This window comes from Cantharellus anzutake (genome assembly GCF_015039405.1).
Source record: "Cantharellus anzutake strain C23 chromosome Unknown EI90scaffold_6, whole genome shotgun sequence".
NCBI lineage: Eukaryota > Fungi > Basidiomycota > Agaricomycetes > Cantharellales > Hydnaceae > Cantharellus > Cantharellus anzutake.
Window position 1 is genome coordinate 1350912 of NW_024066956.1, and position 25189 is coordinate 1376100.

At 49.3% G+C, this 25189-nt stretch overlaps 6 protein-coding genes across 6 annotated transcripts; 2 read left to right on the forward strand and 4 right to left on the reverse strand.

Moving 5' to 3' along the window:
• Nucleotides 1-232: 232 nt before the first annotated feature.
• Nucleotides 233-2509, reverse strand: EI90DRAFT_3144124 (MFS Git1p-related glycerophosphoinositol and glycerophosphocholine permease; the record flags this gene model as incomplete). Its single annotated transcript, XM_039065099.1, has 12 exons — nt 233-315; nt 337-551; nt 610-842; nt 899-968; nt 1026-1114; nt 1204-1493; nt 1554-1656; nt 1742-1864; nt 1937-2079; nt 2146-2166; nt 2320-2345; nt 2430-2509. The coding sequence occupies 12 exons, from the start codon at nt 2507-2509 to the stop codon at nt 233-235; spliced, it is 1476 nt and encodes a 491-aa protein (XP_038921510.1).
• Nucleotides 2510-3002: 493 nt separating this feature from the next.
• EI90DRAFT_2303772 (Mis12-Mtw1 protein family-domain-containing protein) lies at nt 3003-4818 on the reverse strand. Its single transcript, XM_039052852.1, has 5 exons — nt 4448-4818; nt 4012-4354; nt 3714-3954; nt 3117-3661; nt 3003-3057 (listed from the first exon to the last, which is right to left on the reverse strand). Exons 1-4 carry the CDS (start codon nt 4533-4535, stop codon nt 3260-3262), a joined length of 1074 nt encoding a protein of 357 aa, XP_038921511.1. The 5' UTR covers nt 4536-4818; the 3' UTR covers nt 3003-3057; nt 3117-3259.
• A 504-nt stretch (nt 4819-5322) lies between these two features.
• Nucleotides 5323-6697, forward strand: EI90DRAFT_3038350 (transcription initiation factor IIF, beta subunit-domain-containing protein). Its single transcript, XM_039058855.1, has 5 exons — nt 5323-5499; nt 5555-5634; nt 5690-5856; nt 5918-6132; nt 6234-6697. The coding sequence occupies exons 1-5, from the start codon at nt 5362-5364 to the stop codon at nt 6603-6605; spliced, it is 972 nt and encodes a 323-aa protein (XP_038921512.1). The 5' UTR covers nt 5323-5361; the 3' UTR covers nt 6606-6697.
• On the reverse strand, nt 6592-7511 carry EI90DRAFT_3038352 (uncharacterized protein). Its single transcript, XM_039058856.1, has 6 exons — nt 7385-7511; nt 7312-7330; nt 7207-7256; nt 7085-7154; nt 6961-7016; nt 6592-6906 (listed from the first exon to the last, which is right to left on the reverse strand). The coding sequence occupies exons 1-6, from the start codon at nt 7442-7444 to the stop codon at nt 6808-6810; spliced, it is 354 nt and encodes a 117-aa protein (XP_038921513.1). The 5' UTR covers nt 7445-7511; the 3' UTR covers nt 6592-6807.
• Nucleotides 7512-9800: 2289 nt separating this feature from the next.
• EI90DRAFT_3038356 (uncharacterized protein) lies at nt 9801-11324 on the reverse strand. Its single transcript, XM_039058857.1, has 6 exons — nt 11232-11324; nt 10981-11170; nt 10855-10942; nt 10667-10797; nt 10508-10593; nt 9801-10430 (listed from the first exon to the last, which is right to left on the reverse strand). Exons 1-6 carry the CDS (start codon nt 11239-11241, stop codon nt 9991-9993), a joined length of 945 nt encoding a protein of 314 aa, XP_038921514.1. The 5' UTR covers nt 11242-11324; the 3' UTR covers nt 9801-9990.
• Nucleotides 11325-15564: 4240 nt separating this feature from the next.
• Nucleotides 15565-17822, forward strand: EI90DRAFT_3144127 (glycoside hydrolase superfamily; the record flags this gene model as incomplete). The annotated part of the gene is made up of 8 exons (XM_039065100.1): nt 15565-15893; nt 15945-15990; nt 16040-16159; nt 16221-16339; nt 16389-16975; nt 17051-17220; nt 17281-17650; nt 17680-17822. 8 exons carry the CDS (start codon nt 15565-15567, stop codon nt 17820-17822), a joined length of 1884 nt encoding a protein of 627 aa, XP_038921515.1.
• Nucleotides 17823-25189: the final 7367 nt, after the last annotated feature.

The following is a 25189-nucleotide window of genomic DNA, read 5'->3' on the forward strand; positions in this document are numbered from 1 at the left end:
TAGTCACTCCATTTTATTCTCCCCCATACAACCCGATACTTGATGTCTCACACTTTCTCATCCTATATTTCTTTATTTTTCAAACATCTTTCCCCCCAATCACCATATGCCCTACTTTAAAATGAAATCATCCATCCTATAGGCGACAGTTCTGACAACCAATCAGAGATTTCGTGGGGTTATGCGGTTTCCCCAACACTCTCGGGTAGCAAACCCTTCGCCACCGCCCACATTAAACTTTTGTCTCCTCTACTGCAATGTGCTTCTCCTCAATAGAAGCCACCTCCGACTCACTCGTAACTTCTAAAGCTCTCTCTTCGACCGTTAATCCCATACGAGAAGTATCCCATCCATGGGCCTCCAGATATTCCCTAAACGCCAAATCTTCTGCTTCCATCCCATCATGCGAAAGCGGTTTGATGAGAAGGAATGTAATGATTGCACTCAGCACAGCCAGTCCGCTTCCAACCCAGAAAGGACCTGTATAGCCTCGGTTAGGGTCTTTTCCGTGATGCGAGAAGGCAGTGATCATCGGAGGGAAGACCCAAATCCTATGCGTGACAGCCTCGTATCGCTTGTGTTCTTCCTACATACCAAAACAGAACTCACCCAACAAAAGCCCCTACCTTCCCAACGGCAGCCGCAATACCATAAATATGTCCCCTCGCAGCGGTAGGCCCCATCTTGCTGGCCAACAATCCAAGGCAATTTCCAGGTCCAAGCTCACCGAACGAAAGGAATATGCCATATACAACCGCAAATGCAGCGACGTGTCTCTGCAAGGGTATGTAGGCACCTGACATGATGAATCCAATAGCGGCTTGGGCTAGGAGACCAAAAATCTACCAATGATAGAAAGAGTCAATCGAGTACGATAATAGGCAAGCAGACAGCTTGCCATCGTATTCTTAGGACCGAGGTAATCAACAACGAATGCCCCAATGAGTGTCCCGGGCATATAGAACAAACTACACGCCAGCGGAACACATCAGCAAAGTCCCGAATGATACAAAAAGGACGCGTACTTGATGACAACATTCCATCCGAATGATTTGTACAGCGATGGATCCTTCCCCAATACTCCAAGCAAAATCGTGGACGAATAAAGTCCAAACTATGTCAACGAGATGAAGTTCGACAGCAATGTCAGCATGCCAGAATGCTTCATTGCATACGACGGCAAGAAATTGCAAGGGGACCTACCGGGTAAGTGATGAAATCGTATATAAACCACGTCACAGAGATAGCGATCAGACTTGGCCAATACCTCCTAAAAATCAACCAATAAGGCAATTGAACATGTTTCATCGAGTCTTTCTGATATCTCGTTGATTCAACCATTTTCAATCGCCATACAAAGACGATGGAAGCCGGAATTACGCCAAGGCCTAATGAAAGACGCCAGACGACTCGGAGGTGGTTCAAGCCAAAAATCCAGAGAAGGACAAGGGGTACAAATGCGGCTATTACGAAGCCGAAGTCGATCATTGAGTCTCAAACAACAACAGGGTTAGAATCCACTCTGGTCGCTGAGAGCTGATTCAGATGCTTACTTGTCGCAAGGGCGAACCATCTATGCTGCGCATTCTTGGCTATACCTTGACCCTCCGATTGTTCGCTTGCTGCGACACTACCACAAGGATACTCCGCACCAACCTTAAATAGTAAGGGGGGTTCTTAGCATGTTATGCAGACAAAAATAGCCACATCAAAATTCGAATGAATTGATCAACAAACATACCCCAATTCCTAGCAAAAAGCGATAGGCGGAAAGAGACGTGATGAGACCGCTGAATGTATCTCCAGCTCCATAGGATGCGGCCGAGAGTGCGGAGAAGATAACCACTATGACGGTTGCTGCCATCTGCCGAATTGAACCAAGACATGATGAATGGAGTCAGCATTTGTTCCAACAAACAGAAGTCTCAGCACTCACCATGCCAAACTTCCGGCCAACCTTGTCGCTCAAGTACCCGAAAATTAACATCCCAGCTACAGTACCTGCAAAGGTCAAACTCGAAAGGGTTCGACTGTATTTCGGATGTTGTTTGAATCCCTTAGGATAGAGAAGTCCAAGAACTGCAAGTAAACACCGTTGCCAAGGGTCAGCGACGGAATAGAACTAGAAGACTGCCACAAACTGACTCGTGTTAACGCTCCCGATGACTGAAGGTGAAACGCAAACATCATTAGCTCTTACTCAGGGGCTCCTTGAATATACCCCTAACACTCACTCCCATTCGCATAGCCTAGGAAAGACCAAGATAAATCAGATATCGTCGACCAAGATGTCTTCGAGCCTCCAAGGAATGGACGCACCATCGGAAAACAACGCCGTGCCGCATCTTGGCCACAAAGCGCAAGTGTCGAATAAAATTTCCAATCTAGTGTCAGATCCAGCAGCTTCTGACAAGCCCTAAGAAACGTACGCAAAGATCAAAGAGACCTGCGAAAGTCTACCACGCTTCGCAGCCTGCGCTTGAGCGGCCTGTACCAAATTGGTGCTCATCGTCCCTCGTTTTCTTCAAGGTACTGCGTGAGGGGTCGTAGCAAAGAAGCTGACGAGGGAGGAAGTCCAGAAAAATACTGCTGCCAATGATATTGCGGTTGCATTCTTGCGAAGTCGCTCAAATATGGGCCTGTACCACACATATTTACACATTGGGTTCGACAAGCCTGAATTGAATTGTGGAACGTATGTATAAGCATGCATGCTCACAAACGTTCTTAAACCCACATGGTGGTAATATGTGGAGTTGCACATGATTGAGGCCTCTTGTGCCGGTCTCAACGATTACCCCCATGCAGAACACCGCGTCACTTTAATCTACAAAATGTGGGACCGCTAACAATGCATGCATACAAGGACCTATTGATCATGCAGCGGATGGACACCGAGAAAAAGTGGAAACATTAGGCACAACAAATACATACGAGTGATGTACAGATCGAGATGCAGAAAAAATATAATAAGAATATTATAGCTCATCGTTAACAGTAACACAGCCGCCAAGTGGCTATGGCACGTTAGGGATACTGCCCGGGATCCGGGTATACCTACGCCGAACAATGCATTTTGAGTCAACTGCCCACGGATTCGACAGATCAGCACTCACAAAGAGAGTACAGCCCTTCATCTCCCGAACGATCATCCCATTCATCAATTCAGCGCTGCCCCAATCGAAGCAATGCTAGTGAGCACACTCCACCACAGCACAATACCCCATCCTTCTTCCCAAGCGTCCCTACCCTGTCCATCTCATCTCTTCCGCCCAGGTGTAGAAGCTTTTCTAGGTGTCCGGCCAGGCGTTTGGGGCACAGCCGTTATCTTCCTCGTCACTCCCCCTTCGAGTTCATTTACAGCTCTCATCACAGCATTTGACTTCTCGCTTCTGCTTTCTCCAGGCTCTAACCTACTCAGTGCCCGTAAGGCCCCGAACATGTCCCGTGAATTACTTTCGTTGTCCACGTGATAAAGGTCGTCAGAAATCGAAGATGGGGGTTGAATGGTAGTGATGACATCCATAGCACTAGGGGCACCGGTTCGTGTGCCCCGGCTATCGATGTTGAGGGAAATCGCGGAGAAGTATTTGGAAAGAAAGGCGTCTACTCGGCGGGTAACTTCGGACATCGTGTTCACATCAGAATGGAGGGTGTCAACCTTAAATGCCAATATAAATTACCCATATCGCTACAGAATCGACTGAACTCACATCATGATGGATTTCCTGGAGCATCTCTTGTAACCGCACATCCTCACCCTCGTCGATGGATGAAGACGCTTGCAACGTCCGTTCAGCAAGCTCAGCACTAGCCCGCCATCGCTCATCAAGATGATGCAGCCAATCAGCTAACGTCGGTTCTTTCCTTGATTGTGATGCAACTCGCGTCTGGGAAAGATACTCGTTGGCTGACTTCAGAATGTCCTGCCATACTTCCCCCTCCGCTTTTGCCCTGTCATAGTGAAGGTAGCTAAACTGAGCATCTAGAGCAGAACTGGCAGGTCCTTACCGTGCAATATTATCCCCCCATTTCTGCAATCGTTCTTGATTCTTTATATTTCGTGGATTTGACTTCAATGGCTGTGAACGACCTTCCTTCCCTTTTGTGGAATACACGCTCGTGTTAATCGAGCCATCTGCGAGCTGCCGAATGACTGCATCCTGTACCCTCCGCAAAATCCGCGTCGATTCCGCGCTCAATACAGGTAATGAACGTTTCGAAGATGAAGAAGCTTGCGAGTGCGCATAACTTGATGTCCACACTAATAGCTGTCGCATCCGTTGAGGAGGAGGTATCTCAGCTGATATGTGCCGATGATACTGTTTCGGCTCCACAGTGGGATGAGGCGTGACTGAGGGTACAAGACCAGTACCACCATCATAATTATCATCACCAGGACGATCAGACGTAGAATTGACGTTGGATAGAGCAGCAGACAACGCACTGATTCCACCAGACTTCCCAATACTGGTACTTCTCTGCCGCCGATGATCGATACTGTTCCGTCTTCGTTCTGACGCTTCAGCACGCATCTGCCGACTTCGATCAATTTGGGGGGTTTCACGGAGTGGTAGAGGTAACGAGATGTCTTCCGGGATTTGGGGTTTGGCGGGGTAGATCTGACATCCCCAAATACGTCTGCGGAAGTGGCCTGTGTGGGGCTGGTAATGCCATTGGGATACGCCGGTACGATGATGGGGCTTTTGGAGGGCGTCGATTCTTGTTGTCGAGCTTTTCCTTTGGGTGAAGGAGAGGGAAGGAGAACGATAGGCACATTTGGTGCCCGCTCACGTCCTATGCCAGCGGGGCCGGAAACTGGTAGTTTCTTTTTCAGACCAGCATATTGGGATAATGAGGAGCGCGTAGGAGAAAGACCCCGAGATGTTTGGCGTGGAGGTATATCCATGGTGGACACCAATGAAGATGTGACCTCTGATGGCGGGTGCTTAGATGATGTTGGAATGTCCTCGCGAACGATAGTTAACCCTCCGATAACCCTACGTTTCGAAGCCGTCTCAAGATCCCATCAAAAAACGCGACAAGTTAATGCATGCCTCACGCGTCCCGTTGTATACCATAGCTCACCTTCTTTGGCCGTTTATTAGCCACTGAAGGGCCAGGCAGAGGCTCATCCTCCGTATGCAGCTTCCGCTTTGATGGGAATGGTGGAGGGGACTGCTCAGGTATATCTGGAGGGGGGCGCGCAGACGCCGCCATCATACTTGCGGAAATCGCTCGCGGGTCCTGAGCCTGGCGTTGAGTCCGGCGCGAAGGAGAGCTTGGGATGGTCAAAACAAACAAAACAATCTGCACGTGATATTGACATCAAAGTCACCTGTTCTTTGCGCTTAGCAATTAATGGAGGACGCTGAGGGACATCCTCCGAAGCGCGAACAGTTCGAGGATGATGGATTGCTTGATGGAGAGGACGGGGATGAGCCAAACGAGTACCTCGAGCTTGACCCCAATAGTGACGCAAGCGTGTGGCTGGTAAAGGTAGACGAATTGCCGACTGGTTTTGATGCTCTTGGCCGACGCCAATCGCATGTAGGTACCCAAGTCCCTCATGGAGACTTGGTCCAATGTCCAAAAGCCTCAAACACTACTGGGGACTGTACGCGTTTGGGCCAAGTATGCAATAGCCTGTCTACCGTGTCTTTGACAAATTCATCTTTCTCTGTCTTAGCGACGTCAATGGCAGCCAAAGAGTCCAGTTGCTGCTTCCCGAGACCCCTGAATATACAATTGGCGATGAACCAACTGAATACAGCCTGGATGTCACCAATCAAACGGTTCAAAGCCAATATGTCCTCACCGACCAACCGAATGACAAATCAGCCAACAAACGCACGCGTAAGTCCAGTCTAGTCAGTCAAACACGAAAGCACATTCAAAAAAAGTTCTTTATTTCTAGGGAAAACGCGGGTAATTGGGCAAATAAAGCATCACGCATCTCTGAAACCCCTCATGAGTGATCAGTATGTGGCCAGGATCCGTCGGCGAGCTGCACAAGCAAACAAGCCAAGGAAATCCATCGTTATGCTTGAAGACCGGCAGGATGCAGGGGGCTCGAACCTCAAGATGGTACAAAGTGGCGCCATTCAGACCAATGCAGGATTCAACCTTGCAGTAAGCAGAGAACATTCACATCACTGTCTTGCTGATTCCATTGATACCATAACCCAACAACGCCACGATCGTATTAACACTTGCCCTTCATTTTATTTCAGAAAAAGTCTTCTCGTCCTACAGAGAAGCCCCAATTCGAACGCGCTGCTCGTATTTCACGAAACGAGCTTCTGGATCAACTCTTCACTCTTTTCACAGACGAAGAGCCGTATTGGTCCATGAAAGACCTTCGCAGACGAACTAATCAGCCCGAGGCTTACTTGAAGGAGATCCTGAACGAAATCGCAGATCTGCAGAGGGGAGGACCTCACAATACGAAATATAGTCTGAAACCTGGGTTTAACTTGGCTGCCCATCGAACGAATGCACCAGCTATGGAACCCGATATGAGTGCCCCGGGTGTAAAGGACGAAGAAATGGAAGGTGCCGATGACGATGAAGACGAAGATGAAGATATGGAGGAGATAGGCTAGGCTCAACATTCGCTTCTATTTGCATGTAGCTTTACAATACTGTAATAGTAATGGATTGCCACTTTAAAACTGTAGCCACCGACTTTCTCCCATTACGTCGCCCACTTTCAGCCACAACAACGCGCAATCGTCGGAACACGACGTCATTATAAGAGTTGAACCTGTGGCACATGTCCCCAGTATATTCTGGCAGGTATGTAGTCTAATCGTGATTTGCGCGCGTAATGTCGACGAGAGTTAAGATAATTCTAACAGGAGAGTTAGCGGGAACAATAGGCGGATATCCACGCTCGCCGTATCCCTGCAGACCGTTGAGCAGATATCCCTTGGTGATTTACAACTTGTCGATACCCACCAGATCCGGAGGTACGACCATCTCCACCCGTGCTCCTGTCGTCATTCTGGGGGCCACTGAAGACAAGAAGGGAGAGATCGCTCAATCAGATGATGGATTTGCCGCTCTGAAAACGCTGACGCACTCAATTCTATGGCAGGTATAGCGGAGGGCGATGCACCGATCCGCAGGACGAAAGGGGTCGTCGATGTCCACTAACGAAGAGTGAGAAGTTGGGCACGCTAAGAAGCGAGCTGAGCATCGTACGGATTCAGCGCCATTAACGGAGCTAATGATGAAATCAAGGTGAACATAATCTGTAAGGAAGTGAAAATAAATTCCGTGTCCATTGCCCAGGGAAGCATGCCAAACCTCCTGGAACTGGTAGGGGCTAGAAGCATGAGCACCGAAGCCGAGCGTGAGAAATCTCAAAAAAAACGCATACCTCATCTGCCCCAGGTGCCAGTGTGACGCAGGAAATCAAACCATCAATCTCGAGTGTCATTACAAAACGATTGTCCAATGTACGCCAAATGAGAAAAGCGAAAGAGACCAGTCGGGATCGTTCTCGGAGGCTAAGTCAAGACATAACCTGAGGTTATATACCCTTCAGCAGAACCCAAGCACGTTTGCAGCCGCCCAGAATAAGATAATCAGTGCAATCAGTCCCAAGTTCCCGAGAAGCACTTGTCAAATGAGGCACTGATTTGAAAAAAAGCGCAACGATGAAGTTGACAGGCTAAATGATGATGGGGTCGCGGCGATTCCGTGAATGGAACTGAGATATGAGGCATCAATAAGCGTCGTCCTCGGCCGCTTACGAAATGTCCAACAACAGTAATATTTAAGTTGAATGATGTCGCTGCCTCTCGTCTAGTTTGCCGCCCACGCATCAATCATCGCTATGAATAGAAAAAAATTCCCACACCAATATCCAACGGCTGATATCGACGGCGCTCATGTAGGTTATGTAGTACGACCCCAAATACGACCCTTATCCCCATGCACGCACTCGGAAGAGAGGTTCGGCTTGACCATATTGTGCATGTGTTGTCCATAAAGAGTAAAGACCTAGTGGCTGGCTGCCCAACTGTGACCCCATTTGGGCCTTTGGGTAAGAGAGACGAGATCAAAAAGAATGGTTGAACAATTTGAACTACTACCTCGAAACCCCCTTGTATAAAGAGGTGAAAAGGAATTATTTAGCATAAATCCTTACGTGTGAGACATCATTCGACAGCCCTCATGGTCGGAGCGGTGTAGTGATAAGGATTATGCGAGAAGGTAAACAACATCTGATCCGCCAAAAGGAGAATTACCGCGCCCAAAACACCAGCACAATGAGAAAGGCTATCTTTGGGGTCTGGTTGATCGTGAGAAACAAGATCTGACCCTGAGATGAGATTCGCAGCGTTGACGTCTCGGTATTGCAATCATGGGACATGAGCAAGCGACTGTCCATTCGATATTCCTGTGGCAGGTACCTGCTGGAGGACTGCAACACCTATAGCTAACTTCCATGGAAACGGGTCAAGTGTCACCCGACGGTACAACCGAGCTCAAATACAGGCTAACTGCCTCGCTGGAAGTACCCTTAAAGACTAATTCTCATGCAGGGAGAAAGCGCAGTCATAAAAGCATTGCCGGGAGAGATAGCCATGATAACGCTTTACCATACCGAGCAAGGCAGCACCGTCAAACTTAGGTCAGGCCATCCCTGGCCGTGCAGTGGTAGCAGCTGAGGGTGATGCCGTTAGGTGTCCACGGATAAGCAAACTTCTTGAATTGCGTCACTCGACATTCGGCAACCGCGCGGAGATACCCGGACTGTCAAATAAGATACCGCTTAGTGATTCCGCGCCAGTGCTTAGGCACTGGCGGGTGACCAGCCTCTATAGTATAGACGCCAGTGCATGGACAGACACATATCCTTAATCCATAATAAGGGATTGCCCATGCGGCTTCGCATGGAATTGGTGCCATGGTCTTGCATTTTCAACTTGTGCTGAGGATTTCGGGAAAACCGCTTAACTATCACGAAAATCGGACAGGCAGCTGGAGAAAAGTCCCCTGGTCTAGAGCGCTCCGGAGGCTCCAGAGCACTCGGGTGTTGAAGTGGCATTCCGATGCCCTTTGTTGTCACGGTTATTGTTCCCTTCTATGGGAAGCTTTGTTGTCCTGATGCTTTGGCCTTTGTTCTTTCTGCATATAAGCGCAATATGTGAGCTGAGAGCACGATATATAATGACACTGATATCGTGCTCAGAATGTCCGGCTGCAATGCCCCGATTATAACATCGGGAGCACCTGGAGCATGTGGGGCGCCAGTCCGATTGAAGTCCAAGCGATTGAACTGGAACCAGATCCTCACGCACATTTATTAGCGATTGCGGTATTTTCCCCCTGCACGGGGATTTAATTTCCCATGCACGTCTACTTGGGAGCTGCTTGGCACGAAACCTTCCCTAGGCAAAACTTTCTATCCCCGGACGTATTCAAGGCTGACTCTCCTGAGACCAGCCAACCATCTGCCTAACCCCTGATTTTTAGCTTTGGCTACCTCTGTGTGCGCACCTTGCTGCCTCTCACCTGCCAACCCATTATTTTTGTTTGATTTGCCATCATATCATCAATTTACGCTTTCTCACCTCAATCCCTTGGCATTCATTGCTGCCTGAACCTGCTTCATGCTGACGCATCAATTGCTTAAAAAGTGGACTAACTAGTAATTGTATGGTTTAGCTTTCATTATCGCCACACAAGCCGGTCTACCAGAGAACTCGAAGATGATCATTAGCCGGGTGCCCGACTAATGAAGCGTGTTCTTTGCTGTGGTCCGAGCTTTGTGTCTCGCAACTTCCTGTGTACATTGGGTGTCCATATTCCGAAGTTCTATAGTTATAGGAGACATAGGATATACATCCATACAACAAATAACTCATACATACTAAACAATGTACCAGCCATAAAACAAAGGCCGTCCGTTCGTAGAGTCGAGGTTACAATAATGGCATTAGATCAAGCAAACCAATATAACGCGCCACCAAAGGGTCACCTCGCCCCCGACACAATCCCGAAAACATCATTCTGCCGCTCCATGAAAGCCGGCAACTGCACGAGCCTCAACGCAAGTCCATTTATCTTATTTGCCAACTGAATCGTCGTTCCATTTGGACTCATCGACCGTCCTTCAACACCTACGCCACGCCGAAGCATAGCCTGCAGCCTCTCCATCCTCGTGACAGATGCTGCCAGTTCTTCATCCCTTCCTTGGGCGATAAGGTCCATTGCACGTTTATCGTCCTCTACCTCTACCTCCTTTACCCGAGCGGCGATGCCCGCTAATTCTCGCATAAGGGGTTTAAGAGGGTCTGGACATTCATCGTACAAAATGTATTGTCCTAAAACCCCTTCGACATCTCCGGCGGGTGTCACAGCTGTGGTGGAGACCTCCACAACGGCAAGTGAGACAGCCGCGAAGTATGCCCGAGCTGGATCGTTTCGTATGAGTTCCGGAGAGTAGGAGTGCGTGCGATGACATCAGCAAGGGCTGCATAAAGTGTCTCACGAATGAAATCAATCGTTGGGTCATCCTCGTTCAGGATGCTGGGCGAACGTGAGCCTGAGGGTGTGCTCCTGCGTACACTTTCAGAGCTACGGATGAAGCAGAGGATGGCCTGGCCGGAGATGGTGGAGAGAGATAATAGGGATCCATGTAGAGGAAGACATCGGTGGCACTTTGTCTTCATCATCCTCGTAATATGAAGGGGGCGGCACAAATTTTGCGCGTCCCGTCCCCTTCCCACTCGATGCTGGGTTGGCGTCTAGCACGGCCTGAAGATCTGCCCCATACCGATTCTGGGAAATATTGGCAAACTTGAATATATGCTGCCCAATTGGCGGGGGTTGTCTTACCTGAAATGAACGCCTTTGACTGATCTCGATTGCTACTGCGCGAAGATCCGCAGCCAACCGAGTGGTGGAGGGATGGACATCCGGGACGCTGTGGGTTGGTCACAGATAACGCGTGCTAGGTCAGACTGCTGAGATGTTGTAAGCGCTTGTATTCCTGGAACACACGAAGCCCATAGGGCGAAAAAGTTGCTGAATGAGGGTGGGCATGTCTTCGCGGACAACAAAACTGGACCCTTTGAGGACTTGGTAGGAAGTGGAACCGAAGGGGATGCGGCGTTCGACTTCAGCGCCGCAAAGAACAAGCAAAGGGCAGGACCTTGTGTCTTATTATGAGCACTTGCGCCTGGAGGGTGAACTGAATGGTTGATGCCACTCACCAGCGATCATAATGTCCGCTTCGGCGGACTCCAAAGTGTCGTCATCTAAGAGTTTCTCGCGTTTAGCTTGCGCCAAAGCTTTCTTCAAGAAGACGTGGAAGGCATCGATGACCTAAGTCACAAGCGCCAGGCGTCAAAAGCTTCGACCTTCAACCAGAAAATATGTAATCACGAAAAACTTACAAGTTGTTCAGGCAGCCGATCCTGTAGAAAAGGGCAAGGATTATTAATAAAGGCTTCTGCCTATGCACGCTTGGAACGTACAGGGTCTACCCTCGATGCCGATGCAAGAGCCATGGGGGGAGTGCTGAATGCTCTGAGTCTTCAACCCCCCTTTACGTAGGAGAATATTATTAGGCTATGTGCGTTCTCGATCGAATTTGCTGTGTGACTTTAAATTACGCGGGATTATGTAACGCCATACGGTCTCTTTTTCGCCGACCTTGGTTGCTCGTCAATTGCATTCGTCGTCTTTCAGGCCTGTTTTTGGCACTTGGCGCAAAGATTGGCGCCCTTTGCACAGCCAAGCCGTTTGTCATACGTCCGCTCGCTTTTGCTGCACGTTATCCACTCCACATTTGACATATCTCGTCAATTCAGTAATCAATGCTGTGTCTTGCGCGCGCACACACTACCTTATTAGTACTATCTGAATTCTCATCTGAAGCCGAAACAAGCATTATCGTGATCAAGTACACATATTTATCTTGAGGAATTCTCGTGGCCCGTGTGATCGACAGGCTTAGGGGGGTTTGTGTGGCAGATGCCTTGGTAGCCCACTATATATTGTAGATACCGGTCCCGATGATCATTCACCGAACGGAGAGACCCTTATATCATTGGCGATCGTTGGCACAGCCTTCTTGGCTACATAGTTGTTGGAATTCAACGGGCACTCAGTAGGAGCTCAAGCCCTACGGCTATCATGGGTTTAAGGTGGTGTGGTTGTAACTTCTTCATTCTTCTTCGCTTTGACATTCCGCTTTGACTCGGGTCTGACTACTCTTTGGCCTGGCACACTATGCGCTGGTGCCCTATCTTTTTCTATAAAACATTCGCCTTTTCGCATTATCATCCCCCTCAGTTCACTTTAACGAATGAGGAGATCGATACTTCGACTAGTTGTTACAATTCTTACTAATAACTCATGTACGATAGTTATCTCGTAATTAGGTATTAAACTCAGTTCACTTCAAGTGAACTGAGTTTAATACCTAATCGCGAGATAACATCATACATGAGTTATTAGTAAGAATCATAACAACTAGTCGAAGTATCGATCTCACCTCAGCTTCACGTTAAAGTGAACTGAGGGGGATGATAATGCGAAAAGGCGAATGTTTTATAGAAAAAGATAGGGCACCAGCGATAGTGCGCCAGGCCAAAGAGTAGTCGGACCTGAGTCAAAGCGAAGAAGAATGAAGGAAAAATAGAAGTTACAACCATGCCACCTTAAACCCATGATAGCCGTAGGGCTTAAGCTGTTCTAGTATTTGTTTGTTGTTTATTTCCAACGCCGGACGTGCACTGAATGTTTGTCACTTGTCACTAATTGCACCTTGGTCCTAAGAGGGAACTGGCCATCTCTGAAGAACCTCGAGATCATCTCAGAGACTGATTCATCTATTGGTATTTCAGAACTTGTAAGAGGCGAGCCTGCCTCGATGGCGCTTTAAAGCTCTTGGCTGATTACTAATATATCTAATGAGGTGAACATGAGTGATGGGTATCTCGATCGCAGGGAGGGCAGGATGGTTTTTGATGAAGTCGATGAGTGAATCCTCTGGTTCATTATCTACACTTGTAATCGAAGTTGGGAGACGAGATATAGGCTGGAAAACCAATGCGGGGATTGGTTATGGTGAAGGTTTGGCACATGGAGCCACGGAGGAATGGCAGAAGCTCTATCAGAACCGTCATTCAACGTCAGCCTTGTGAATCGTTCCAGGTTGGTGGTCACATCTAAATCTGCATCCTCCTAGGCGTCATGCAGCCTTTCCAATCTCAAGCTCCTCCAGAGTCGCAAGCAGATTTCATATGGGACATAGACATGCTCCCTATCCCTGTTGGCGAAACTTCAGTCACTCCTTTTGAATCCCAATATACTTCTAGTGGTCTCAGCGACGCAAGCGAACCCGGGGGTGAAAAAGGTCCCTCAAGATATCCCATGCAGTGACTGCAATGGTGTGGCAACGGTGCCAAAAGCTCGGAATTAAGGCCTTTCAACCGTTCGGCTAAGGTTGACTGATCAAAGGGTCCACCATAGGCTTGCAGCAGCTGGAGCCGCCAGATGCCAGACTATCGCCCTCCAAAACTCGCATGCCAATCTTGTACAATTACCGTTGCGAACCACAACATAATGCCCCTCTCGGATTAACCAAGCGTGCTCAGTTGTAGGATATTGTCTTCGAGGTGCGATAAGTCTGCGATAATACTCCATCAATATTTGCCTACGGGTTCTTTCGGGTGATGTAACATGGGGCAGATTAGCGAGCTCCACTGTTGCAGGTGCATCCGGTAATGGTATGCCAACGGGGTCACGGATTCCGCCTACCTGATCATCCCATATGGCTCGTTACAGGTTGTTGTCAGGATTCCGTGTTGAGAGTAATATCCATCGCTACCATTATTGGAATTCGCACTCGCTTCCCGTGTTGTAAATTTTCGACCTTGATCCGGGCAAATGCTCCTGTTGCATACTGTGCAAAAAAAATCGAAACAGCCTCGGAGAACATGATGAACGCCCTACATAGTCCATTTCCCCTGCGGAAAAATAATCTCCCTGTATCTTTAGCGCTTCTGCACGAGAAGGAAGTGGCATTGAAGGAAGCAAGGTGATTATCTAACCAATATTTAGTTTGATTCGTCGATGGACATAACGGAATGTTCATCCGGGTGCAGCAACCAAGATCTGTTGGCTCGATAACATGACGCAGACTGCCTGGCAACATAATGAGTCAAGCTATTATATTGTTTTGTGTTATTTTTGGCTAAGGGTGAGTCTATTCTCGCGCCTTCCGGAAGGTATCTCGAGTCTATCGGTCACCCAAACTAAGAACCAAATTAAATACGTGTCAAACTTACAAATTTGGGAGCTAGAAGGCTTGATTAGGCGCCAGACTGGGTGTGGATCATGGTGGACCGTTTTTAGCTGTAATTGGATTGCGGAAGTCACCGGTCGCCTGATATGGCTAATCTTGTGGCTGGTTCTTAGCTTCTGAAGGGTCCGATAAGTCATGTTCCCTGCATTCCCAGAGCGGCGAAACGAGCGCGGGCAAGTTACGCGTGAGAGGGAGGTGTCGATCTCGAGAAGTAGCTAGAGCAGTGCCGCACGAGTCGCAGGAACGTCAAGGCACATCTCTTGGAAGAACTCCTTTAAAAAAGGTGAAAATTTAAATTAGCGCGGCTTGTGATTAGATGCGACAGGGACGCAAGGGGCACCAGTGTTGACACAATAGATTCGGCCAACTCCGCTACATGCCTAGTGAACTGAAAAGCCAACCCCCTCGGAGTCCTTGGGTTCATGGACAGGTAATCGGGAGGAATAGGACATGTGACCATGTGTTATTCTTAGAACAATTTGTCTTATCTTAGCTGCAAGCGTTGCGGAGTTGGCCGAATTTATTCGTTTTATTCGTTTAACTTAAGTACGTACGCGATACGTCTTTGAATCCTTCCAGGGGTTCCCATCGCCTTTCTTCCTCCACCCCGTCGTGCAAGCTACCCTCGGTTGTTTGTTGACGCTGACCTGCGCAATTCGGAGTGAGTTCTAGAGCACTACGCTCTCTCCGCTCCAGGCTTCCGTTCACCGCGAACCACGCACCAAGGTCGAGTTCAACAACCCACGTCCCCTTCACTTTCTGACAGCGCCGAGGGTTTACGCTCTTTACTGCCTATTCTTTAACCACCATGTCGGCTCCCTCGCGGCATCCAGGGAATAGATTCCTGCCGCCAGCAGAACCTATTCAAACAACACCCTCCTCACGGTCATCCTCAAATTACGGACATCCCGAATCATTTGTTGATGAAACAAGTGCATCCCCCATTCCAATGGCTTCTGATCAGCAGAGGCGTTTCTTTGGTTCTGCAGGAATGGGGAATGCCTCGTCAGAATTTAGAGGTAGCCTTGGGTCCGGCGGTTCAGCAAGCACACCAGCTCGACTTTATTCTACATCCCCTATGAACAATTCTGCCACAGACCCCCCATCTCTACCGTGATGATGAGTCTTCCGCCTTGCGTCAGGGCCATCGCGATAACGGCCCCGTGGAAAAACCCGATCGTACCATTGGTTCGTACGCTGACACGTTGGACAGCAGGAGGAAACGGCTTTGGATGATTGCTGCTGCTGCACTGGTGGCTGCCGTTATCATTGCAGTTGCTGTGACCGTCCCACTTCTTGTCACCAGAAAACACAGCTCGTCGAATACATCCGGTGGAGGAAAGGGTGGCGGTGGTGGTGGTGGTGGTGGCAGTGGTGGGATTACTGGTGGGAATGGATCCGTTATCACAACTGAAGATGGTACCAAGTTTACGTACATCAACGAATTTGGGGGTTTCTGGGTGGACGATCCGAATAATCCATTCAATAACAATGCCCAAGCCCAGAGTTGGGTGCCCCCTCTCAATCAGTCTTGGGATTACGTCAACAACCGTATCTTTGGGTATGGCTTGTTAGCACGTTGCATTCTGTTGTTAATCTTCCTCTCGTTTAGTGTCAACCTTGGGGGCTGGCTGGCTTTGGAGCCATTCATTACACCTGTACGTAAGTCTTCCTTACCTTGGACAGAAACTAATGCGGCAAGATCAGGCGTTCTTCGAGAAATATAATGGTACCGTCGACGAATGGACCCTCTCGCTTGCGATGGATGCAGACACGGCCAGCGGAGGGTCGCGGAAGCAATTAGAGGAGCACTACAAAACGTTCATTGTGAGTCCGAACCAGCCGACGAACATCTCTTTTGCCACTTATTCTTACCGCCGCGGTGTAGACGGAACAAGATTTTGCTGAGATTGCGGGTGCTGGCCTCGGCTGGGTCCGTATCCCCCTTCCTTTCTGGGCTATTGAGGTCAGAAACAACGAACCATTCCTTGAGGGGGTCGCCTGGCAGTGCGTATAGATCCGTCTCCAGACTTTCTCTTCTCACTATCTTGATCAGGTACTTCCTCAAAGCCGTCAAATGGGCTCGCAAATATGGACTTCGAATTAACCTCGACCTCCATACCATTCCCGGCTCCCAAAATGGATACAACCACTCTGGCAGGATAGGACAGATCAACTTCCTTATGGGCCCCATGGGTATTGCGAATGCTCAACGTGCTCTTGACTATATCCGAATCATCACCGAGTTCATATCTCAGCCTGAATATAGCAACGTCATACCTTTCTTTGGATTCATTAACGAACCACGCACCAAAAATATCACAGTGGACGTTATCAGCCACTTTTATCTGGAGACGCACGATATGATTAGGAACATCACGGGCTACGGTACAGGGAATGGAGCATATCTCTCTATACATGACGGGTTTACTGGTGTCGGCTCTTGGTCTGGGTATATGCGTGGAGCGGATAGGCTGGTGCTGGATTCACACCCATATTTCGCCTTCGGCTCCGCGGTGGATGCGCGTCCGCTTGCAGAGCAGGTTTATAAGCCTTGCACAGCATGGGCGCGAGGGTTCAACAAAAGTATGATAGATTTCGGCATCACCATTGCCGGAGAGTGGAGTTTGAGCTTTAACGATTGTGAGTATTGTGTTGATGGCTTGACGCCATCGGGCTTATCCCGTGGCGTCCCGTAAACTTACGTCACCTTGACAGGCGGAAAATGGGTCAATTTCGTCGGGTATGGCACCCGATGGGAAGGTACCTACCCCGGATCCACAAAGGTTTATGGAAACTGCTCGGACTGGACCAATTGGCCTGCTTTCAACACTACCACAAAGCAAGAGTTGTTGCAATTTGCGCTAAGCTCAATGGATAGCTTCCCTGTGAGTCAAGCGTTTGAGGCATTGATCCTTTCTTACCTTCTATATATACTTGTGATATAGCACTGGTTCTTCTGGACGTGGAAGATCAGCAATAGCTCCCTTACCGGGAAGGTGGAGGCTCCGATGTGGACATACAAGCTTGGACTCGACCAGGGCTGGTTGCCCAAAGATCCCCGCAACTCGTACGGGACCTGCGAAAACGCAGGAGTGAACTCCCCTGTCACGCAAACTATCGATCCATCCGCTACTGGTTCCCTTACCGCTGGAGCGATTGTTCCCACCTTCCGCTTGTCATATGGGCAGTGGCCACCCGCGACCCTCGTCAATATCTCAGATGCGGGTGCCCTCCCCACATATACTTATACAGGTGCCGTACCCACGTTGCCTGTCCCAACGTTCACAGCAAAGAACGGGACGAAGATCAGCGGGGGTACTGGGTGGTATGACTCCAGGATGTAGCACTGTCTCCTGTGAATGTGACAGGGTGCGAGTATCCTGATGCATGGCTCGCTGCAACGCCACCAGTGCCTATCGCTACAACGATGGTCTGTTCAAGTAGTCGGGGCAGATCGCTTGTGCCCACCCCTACACCCACATCCTAAGTAAGAAGGCACTGATCATGATCCCGATAAAAACTCGAATACCCCCCCTCTTTTCATACATTCCCTTTATTCTTCTAATTCATTTGCCCTTCGTTCATATTTACGAACTCTAATGTCGTGCTTGCGAAACCTTGCCCTTTATCCTTGGACTGACTTACATACATTTGTGGACCAGTTTTTTTCTGGTTGCGTGTATTTATCTCTGGGATTCCGTTGGCCCAGCATCGAATGTTGAGTTTGAAATTGTTTGGTTCAGTCTTGTGTGCAGCTGGACGGGACTTGTGATAGCGTGGCAACAGTCCCGACAACTTTGTTGAATAGGAGGCAATCCCATACCTCCATTATACAAATCACAACAGATCAAAGATTATTTGATATGATCACGAACGCGCGCATTTCCATGGTCTATACAGTGGCTTTGTATGAAGTCCATATCTTGATGTTGTAATTTGATCACATAGGGCTTTGACCAGCGCTGAGTATCGTGCACGCGAAGATCACCCGTTACAATTCAATCGTACTGTACAACACCATGAATATTTTCATTCTGCCTGGCATATATACAGGACCCACCAACCGCGGTGCTGGGGTACCTGCAAACAATGAGAATGCGTTCGGGAAACAGATGGAAGAGTGTGCTTGTCCAAATGCGATCATGGCAAAGCTGCCAGTGGCAAATCATCAGTCAGGTGAGATGAAGCCGCTGGTCTCTGACAATTTGATTGTCACTTGGCCGATGTCCTACTCGTGGCCCAGCGCCTTTGAAGGGCTACCACCGTCTTGCTTGTGACTCCTCACTCGTTCTCCTACCAGATTCCGGATTTGCGTGCCGGACAAGGGAAGGTGGCATTTTCGGCCGGCTGCCACAATTTTTGAGGGGCTCTATCTTCGACGGTCTGCGCTGCGAGTGAACGGGGTATATCTCAGAAGGGTAACTGGGCAGATCACTGGCCTCTATCGGGATAACGAAGGCGGAGCTTGAGACACGTAGGTGACCCGCTACGTAGCGAACGCCGACCAGCAGGTGAAATTCGAGATGACTCGCCACTCTCTGTCAGGAAAATAAGGTATCACTGAGGCTCCCGGCACCACTGCTGAAGAGTGCAGATAAGGACACGTTCACAGCACAATATCGAAGCCCGCAGAAAATTAGAGGCAACTAACGGTGAAGCTAGCTTCGAAACGGAGGTGTTTTATGTTCCTTAGCGCTCTTGGAGAATCACGACACGTTGACCGAGTCATTGCGACGTCTCAGTATTTAACGAGTTCCGATAGACTAGGCGTGTCCTCTGCACAGTTGATTCCCAACTCTGCAACTTGCTGCATGGCTCTTGGAACTGGGGAGCGAGATTGGGATCAAGAGAATTCACCAATAAGGTTGATACAGGGATGCATGGCTCAGTCTACGCTTATCGCTATCATAGGAGGGGGACCTCGATCACCATCCTGCATTGGCTCTCGCGTAATAAGATCCCAAAAACTAGGGCAATTGTGCACAACACCCACATCACACTGATGTTCCCGACTTGATAGTCGGGCTCCTAGTGCGAAGGTGTTGGCAGCAGATGACCAGGGCCAGTAGGGAGATTACCACGAGAGCCTGCAGCGAGGGAGACATGAAGGAGGACCTTAACACTATTCGGCTATAAGTCTCTGACCTCAGTCATCAGACCAGTATTCGACACAGGGAATCAACCAGAGCTCACTATGGAGGATCACCGACTCCCGATGTGTGCGGTTGCTGACTTTGTCGTTCGTTTCTCGACTGCTGTAGGTTGCCGACCTGGAACCGGGGGGTTGCTTACATCCTGGGATAGTGAGTAACCGGATCAGGTGTCTGTGAGAAGATGATCGCGACGCCCTTGCCCAACGGTGGTGTTGGCGGTAGGCAATGGGGGGACAGTGTGTCGGGAGTGAGAGGTTAGATTCCATGTTCCTTCTGTGGCGCGCACGTGGAAGGGTAAGTCACTGGTAAGATGAGTGAAGCTTACCATGTAGGCTGTATCTCTGAACCTTGTACAGGGGTAACGGTGCGGCATTGGACAGCATGGAAGAGCGATGGGCTCACATAGGCCCAGAAATGGGTAGCGTTGGGTCAAAGATAGTCCGTTTAAGGGCATGCACTCAACGAATGAGTCGATGTTGCGAACATCGCGTGGCCACAGGATGACAATGCCGGGCGGCGGTTGCCATGCAGTGGACTAGCTGTTGTAGCAAAAATCCAAGTGGCAAAGACCAAGTGCGGAGAATGAAGAGGGAATGATTCTTGTCGTGACGTTCAAACTTGGAGGGAAAACTTGGGGATTCGTATTTGGAAGCTCGAGCAGAGATTGCGCGGCGACGAGGCTGCCTCTAGCATGGTCTGCTACGTTGAGACAAGTTGAGTGACGATGAGTCCCACGTGCATGTCGGAGCCCTCGTATGCTGGGCTGAACTACCCAGACAACAGCATGTTCGAACAGGGTCTACACGGGATCCGGTTTGTCGCCATGAACGCAAACTCAAGTATGGGTGATACCCCATTGGGTGGCACTGCAAACTTCGGGACTACTTACTTCACGAGATATCGTAGCTGAGGGGAAGCTTTAACTTCGCTGGCGTTGACGAGTCATGAGACAGACCCGGGAGGTTGTCGACGTGCTTGGAAGGGATGCTCTGCCGGGGATGAGAAGAGGGAGCAGAGCGGGACCTTTTGTAGCAGAGGTGAGTCGCTCTAGATCACATTTCGACCTGGGGCACTCTATTGACAAAAGTTATGACAAAAAAGGAGCGGATTTTTAGGAACAGAATCATAAACGGAATCAATGCATTTAATTAATGTTTCCCCCTCCCAACTCTTAACTACATGCCACTGCCACGCTGCAATCGGTGAGGAGGACGTCGATCCTCAATTTTTTTCGGGAGACTGACTTTAATGGAAGTGAAAAGAAAGCTCGTTCGGTCGAAATACCCCTGACAAAGAGTTCTTGCCTCGCTGGTTGATATGTTCCTTCCCAAACACATGTTTGCGCGGAAGTTAGCCGCAACGTGTTGGCCGTCATGCAAGTTCATACCGGTTTCTTCAGCAACGATGGGAAATGATCAAGGTCCTTGCAAACGGGTCGGTTCCAACTGAGGGTGAGGCACTGGGTTCCACGGCTCCTGGTTTCATATTAGGTCCGCATGCGAATCGATAGCTCATGGGATGCGAGTCGAGACGCGCGATAACGGGGATGGGATTTCAAATACGAATCCCATGGGTTACTATCTTACAGGTCTCCTGTGTTGGAAGTTCTCTCAGTAATCAGCAAGCTTTGATCATCGGCGTTTTTCAGTTCCGGGCCATCGTCCCTGCCGGCGGAGCGAATTTCGAGTGCGGTTTTAATTGTCCTATCGCTCCATGCAGTTTTCTGAACGTTCTCCAATCAAATTTTCTATTTGAGGTGTGGTTCTTCCCCAACAATATCTGGTCAGGGTTCGAATCAGTGGAACTCTTCTTGAGCACTTGGACGTCTGCCCTCGATCTCCGCGGATCACAGTATGTCCACAAAACTTGATGCAAGAGCTAAAGTGTCACAGAGATATGCCGATTGCTAGACACAATGCAGTATTATATCCCTGATTTTAACTGTGGGTCACTTTGATTGTGGTATCTACGCTGAGTAGTAAACAGTTCGATACTGTCGGCAGTCCGCCACAGAATTTTGCGGGGGTCTGGGTATTTCCATGCTCAACCTACGACAATAAACATCCGAGTCCCTACGAACCAGGAAAGATAGCCGAATCCTTTTTCATAGTCGCCGGATTCGGCCTTGAAAAATATTTAATTTCTGGAGGGTAATGTGGGAAGTTCGAGGTTCTCCGCCCGCACGCCATCCGCTACATTTTGTATGAATTCCTTAACGCTGGTTTTCCTGGATGACCCAGTGTGAGGCAGCGAGACGGAGAAGCACTTTCATTCATGAGGTATGGCGATACATTGGTGGACCATGCCGAGACTCACGTACATGAGAGCGGTTCAGGACCAGAGACGAAGCGATTCCATTGATATCTAGTTTCCGATTACGGAATAGTATCATGGAATATCGTTGAAACGGGAGGGTATCGCAGCCGAATTTCCCTTCCTCAAACCTAAAGCGTGTGCCTGACAAATGACCCCAGAAAGCTACATTTCGAGGCGATAAGAGAAACCCTGAAGATACGCCGAGCTATCCTACGTTATAGGGATCAGATATTCGAAAAACGGTGTCCCTTGACGCCCACAGCACACAGAGACACAGCAAGAAGCGGTGCCTTCGTGGAGGAGTGTGTACCTCACCGTAGATCGAAGCCTCTTTCCCAGCCTCATCCCATTCGTAGTTGAATCTAGACTTGATGGGGCGGTAAACCGAGCCAAAAGACCTCACAATGCGAAGGATATCTATGAATCTAGTCAACGGAATGGAAGTCTGGAACACACGATAAGACAGCCGGCATGCTTGGGTGATTTGCAAGAGTCGAGCCCCAGAGCTTGGTAAGCCATAATGCGAGGAGAAGATCCAGAATATTCGACCGATGATGCAGAGTGCACGCGTGCAGGTAGCAAGTCGTGTTCCAAGTTCGTGTCGATTGTTGATTCTTGAATGGTACTCGTTTAGAGAAAATAGCGCCGCTTCGGAGAGTCCAGAAGTCATGAGATGCTCAATTTTCAGCATGACGAGTTGTCAAATCGAGCACTATGCCCCAAATGCAGAAGGATGGAGGATGTGGTAATGGATAGTGATGCGATTCAAAAGAATGGGCGTGCACTCGGTGTGCACACGCCAACTGTGCGATAGTCAGAAGGCGATTATTAGTATGACCGAAGTGGGGTTGCATCAGGAGACATCTGGAAGCCTCCCAATCAGAGAAGGAACTGCTTGCTGGCCATACTGTACATTAAAAACAGTGTCGGGACACGAGAATACGAACAACACCAGGTCACGCTTCCACATTCAATTTTAAATTTCTCAGCTGACGTCCATCCTGAGGCATGTAGAGTCCCCCGGTGCCACAGACACCTAAGAGTCCCATAGTAGCAACCTCAATCACTTGACGATGCGGTTTAGGTCTCTCTTCCTCATGTCAAGCTAGTGACATCGTGCCGCTAACCTTCATGCGTAATTCAGTGGGAGATTGCACAACTTCGCCTGGTGCGTCCTAATAACTGGGGAGTTGCATAAACTGCGTGGTGATTAGATGGCGATGCCTTACCACAGATGCAATCGACTCCCGCGAAGTTGGCTCAGAACTTTATCTTTAGTTTGGTCAACTTGCCAAGAAGTACTGTATCGGGAGCCTGGCTTACCTGCTGTCATTGACAAGGATTTGAATACAGTGCTCAACAGGGCTACCTACTATTCAGAGCGTGCGTCAAATACCTTGGTTCTCGTGTCTAAGATTCGGAAGTGCTTCCCAACTATTCGGGCCTGTGCTTCTGCTCGGCCCAAGAGACATGAGGGCAACGCGGTGTCACCTTTGGTACAAGCTGTTTGCTGTGCTCCCGGGCCCAAGATTCCCTTGAGAATGCAGGTTCAGGATTGAGTTCCACCAGAGGAAACAAGGCGGGATCGTTCGATTGACCGTCGTTTCAGTGTCGAGGCATTGCAGTCGCTCGTTGAGACAACTTGTTCTTGTCGGCGGCCCTCACCAATCAAAGCGAGACACGATTTGTGAGTCGTACTAACCCCTTCATTATGAAAGGGTATCCTCCGTATCCTCCGATAGTGTGCCTGAGGAGAGCTGGGGGTCGTGATTGGCACTGGTCAGATGAAGGCTTCGCCGATGGGCTATCTAGTGTTGTGCTGGTGCAGTGTGCAGTGCAGCGTCGCTGATGCCAAGCAAACGTCGACGGAAATCCACCGTGCGGTATGTGTGTGGGCTTCCAGTGGTTACTCTTATGACCATGTTGTGCTTAAGGTCGGTAAGCATTTAGCTCCAGAAAGTGTGTGACTAAACTTGTGGCAGGGGGGAATGTGTAACCCATGTGAAGGAGGATAGGCGAAGGCGCGTTGGGTGTGGTGAATAAGCACCTAGATGGGACGGATGTCTGGGGGCGAAAGCGTTCTGCAAGAAGGCAGTATCGGGGGGTACAATGCCTGGCCAAGGGTTTTCCGGATGGAGCGACGGGATGGGTAGAAATGAGCGGGTGAGTGGCGGGGTTGGAGACGAAGGAATGCATTTGCAGAAAGGTCAGAAACGGGCTCACGAACACAGAGGGTGAATATCCTTTAAACTTTGATGGTTGCATATATGAGCGCAAAGCAGAAAGGGGGAAAGACCTTGTGACGAAGGGGTGGCTGGCGAACATTGGTAATAGCGTCAAACGTTTGTTACGGCAGTGCATCTACCAACAATGAGTGTTCGAGGCAAGAAACAAGCCGCGGTGAGCCATAAACTTCAGAGATACTGATGACACGTGCTGAATGATCCCGTTTGTTTCTTGGACTGACAAGGCTCGTCTGTGGCGAGGCCCAGCACTGTGGTTTCCCAGAAAAGCACGAGGCACTTGCAAAGAGTGTGTTTGTTTGTCCTCGTGTGACCCATGGAAGTATGCCACCGCATGTTCCCTATCTGTTTTCCACCACACCCTTCCTACCTTGGTGAACAACTGATATCTGTTTGAGCTGGACTAGAGAGGGAAGTGATAGGTCAGGTTGGCTCATACTGTTTGCGGTGCCCCTTGAGGCATTTACGCAACGGGAACAAAACGTTCTATCCAGACGGTTCTCAACTTCTAATTCCCATAACCACTCGAGTCACTGTACTGCCATTTCCCGATGTACCCTTGCTATCCAGTGACTGCCAGTGTGATGGCCGTGGGTCATGGGTTATTCGACAAAAATCGGCCTGCGCATAGAACCACCAACCATTCCCCCTGTAATTGTCCCGCTTTGATGGAGCATGTCCACCCGTCGTTCCCTCTGCCGTCTGGAAAGGCGGAGAGAAAGTTTCATTCCGGCGCCACCCTCATCGAACACCTCGCACAACCCTCGTTGGTCGGCCTTCGGTGCCGCACTATCCGCCACGACAAGATCATCGAAGCGCTGGAAAATCATACCCGAAAAGTCCACCGGAAATGACCAATTTTCTTGGTTCCCACATTCCCTTTTTCACTGGTGCGTCTGAAGCCCTATGTAAGAGCCATCATTATCCTGTGCGGATCCGATACGTTTCCACGCCTTTCCTAGGAGTATTAGCCTTGGTTCCCGTTCCTACAGGAAGATACGTTCACCTTTCCGTCATCATCTCATTCAACAATATCCGGGAAAAGCGATTCCGGGCGTCATTTATTGGTTACTCTATCCTTTCCGGGTCTTACAGCTATAGAGCAATTTTCCCTGTGTTTCAAATGCTCACCATACCCACAC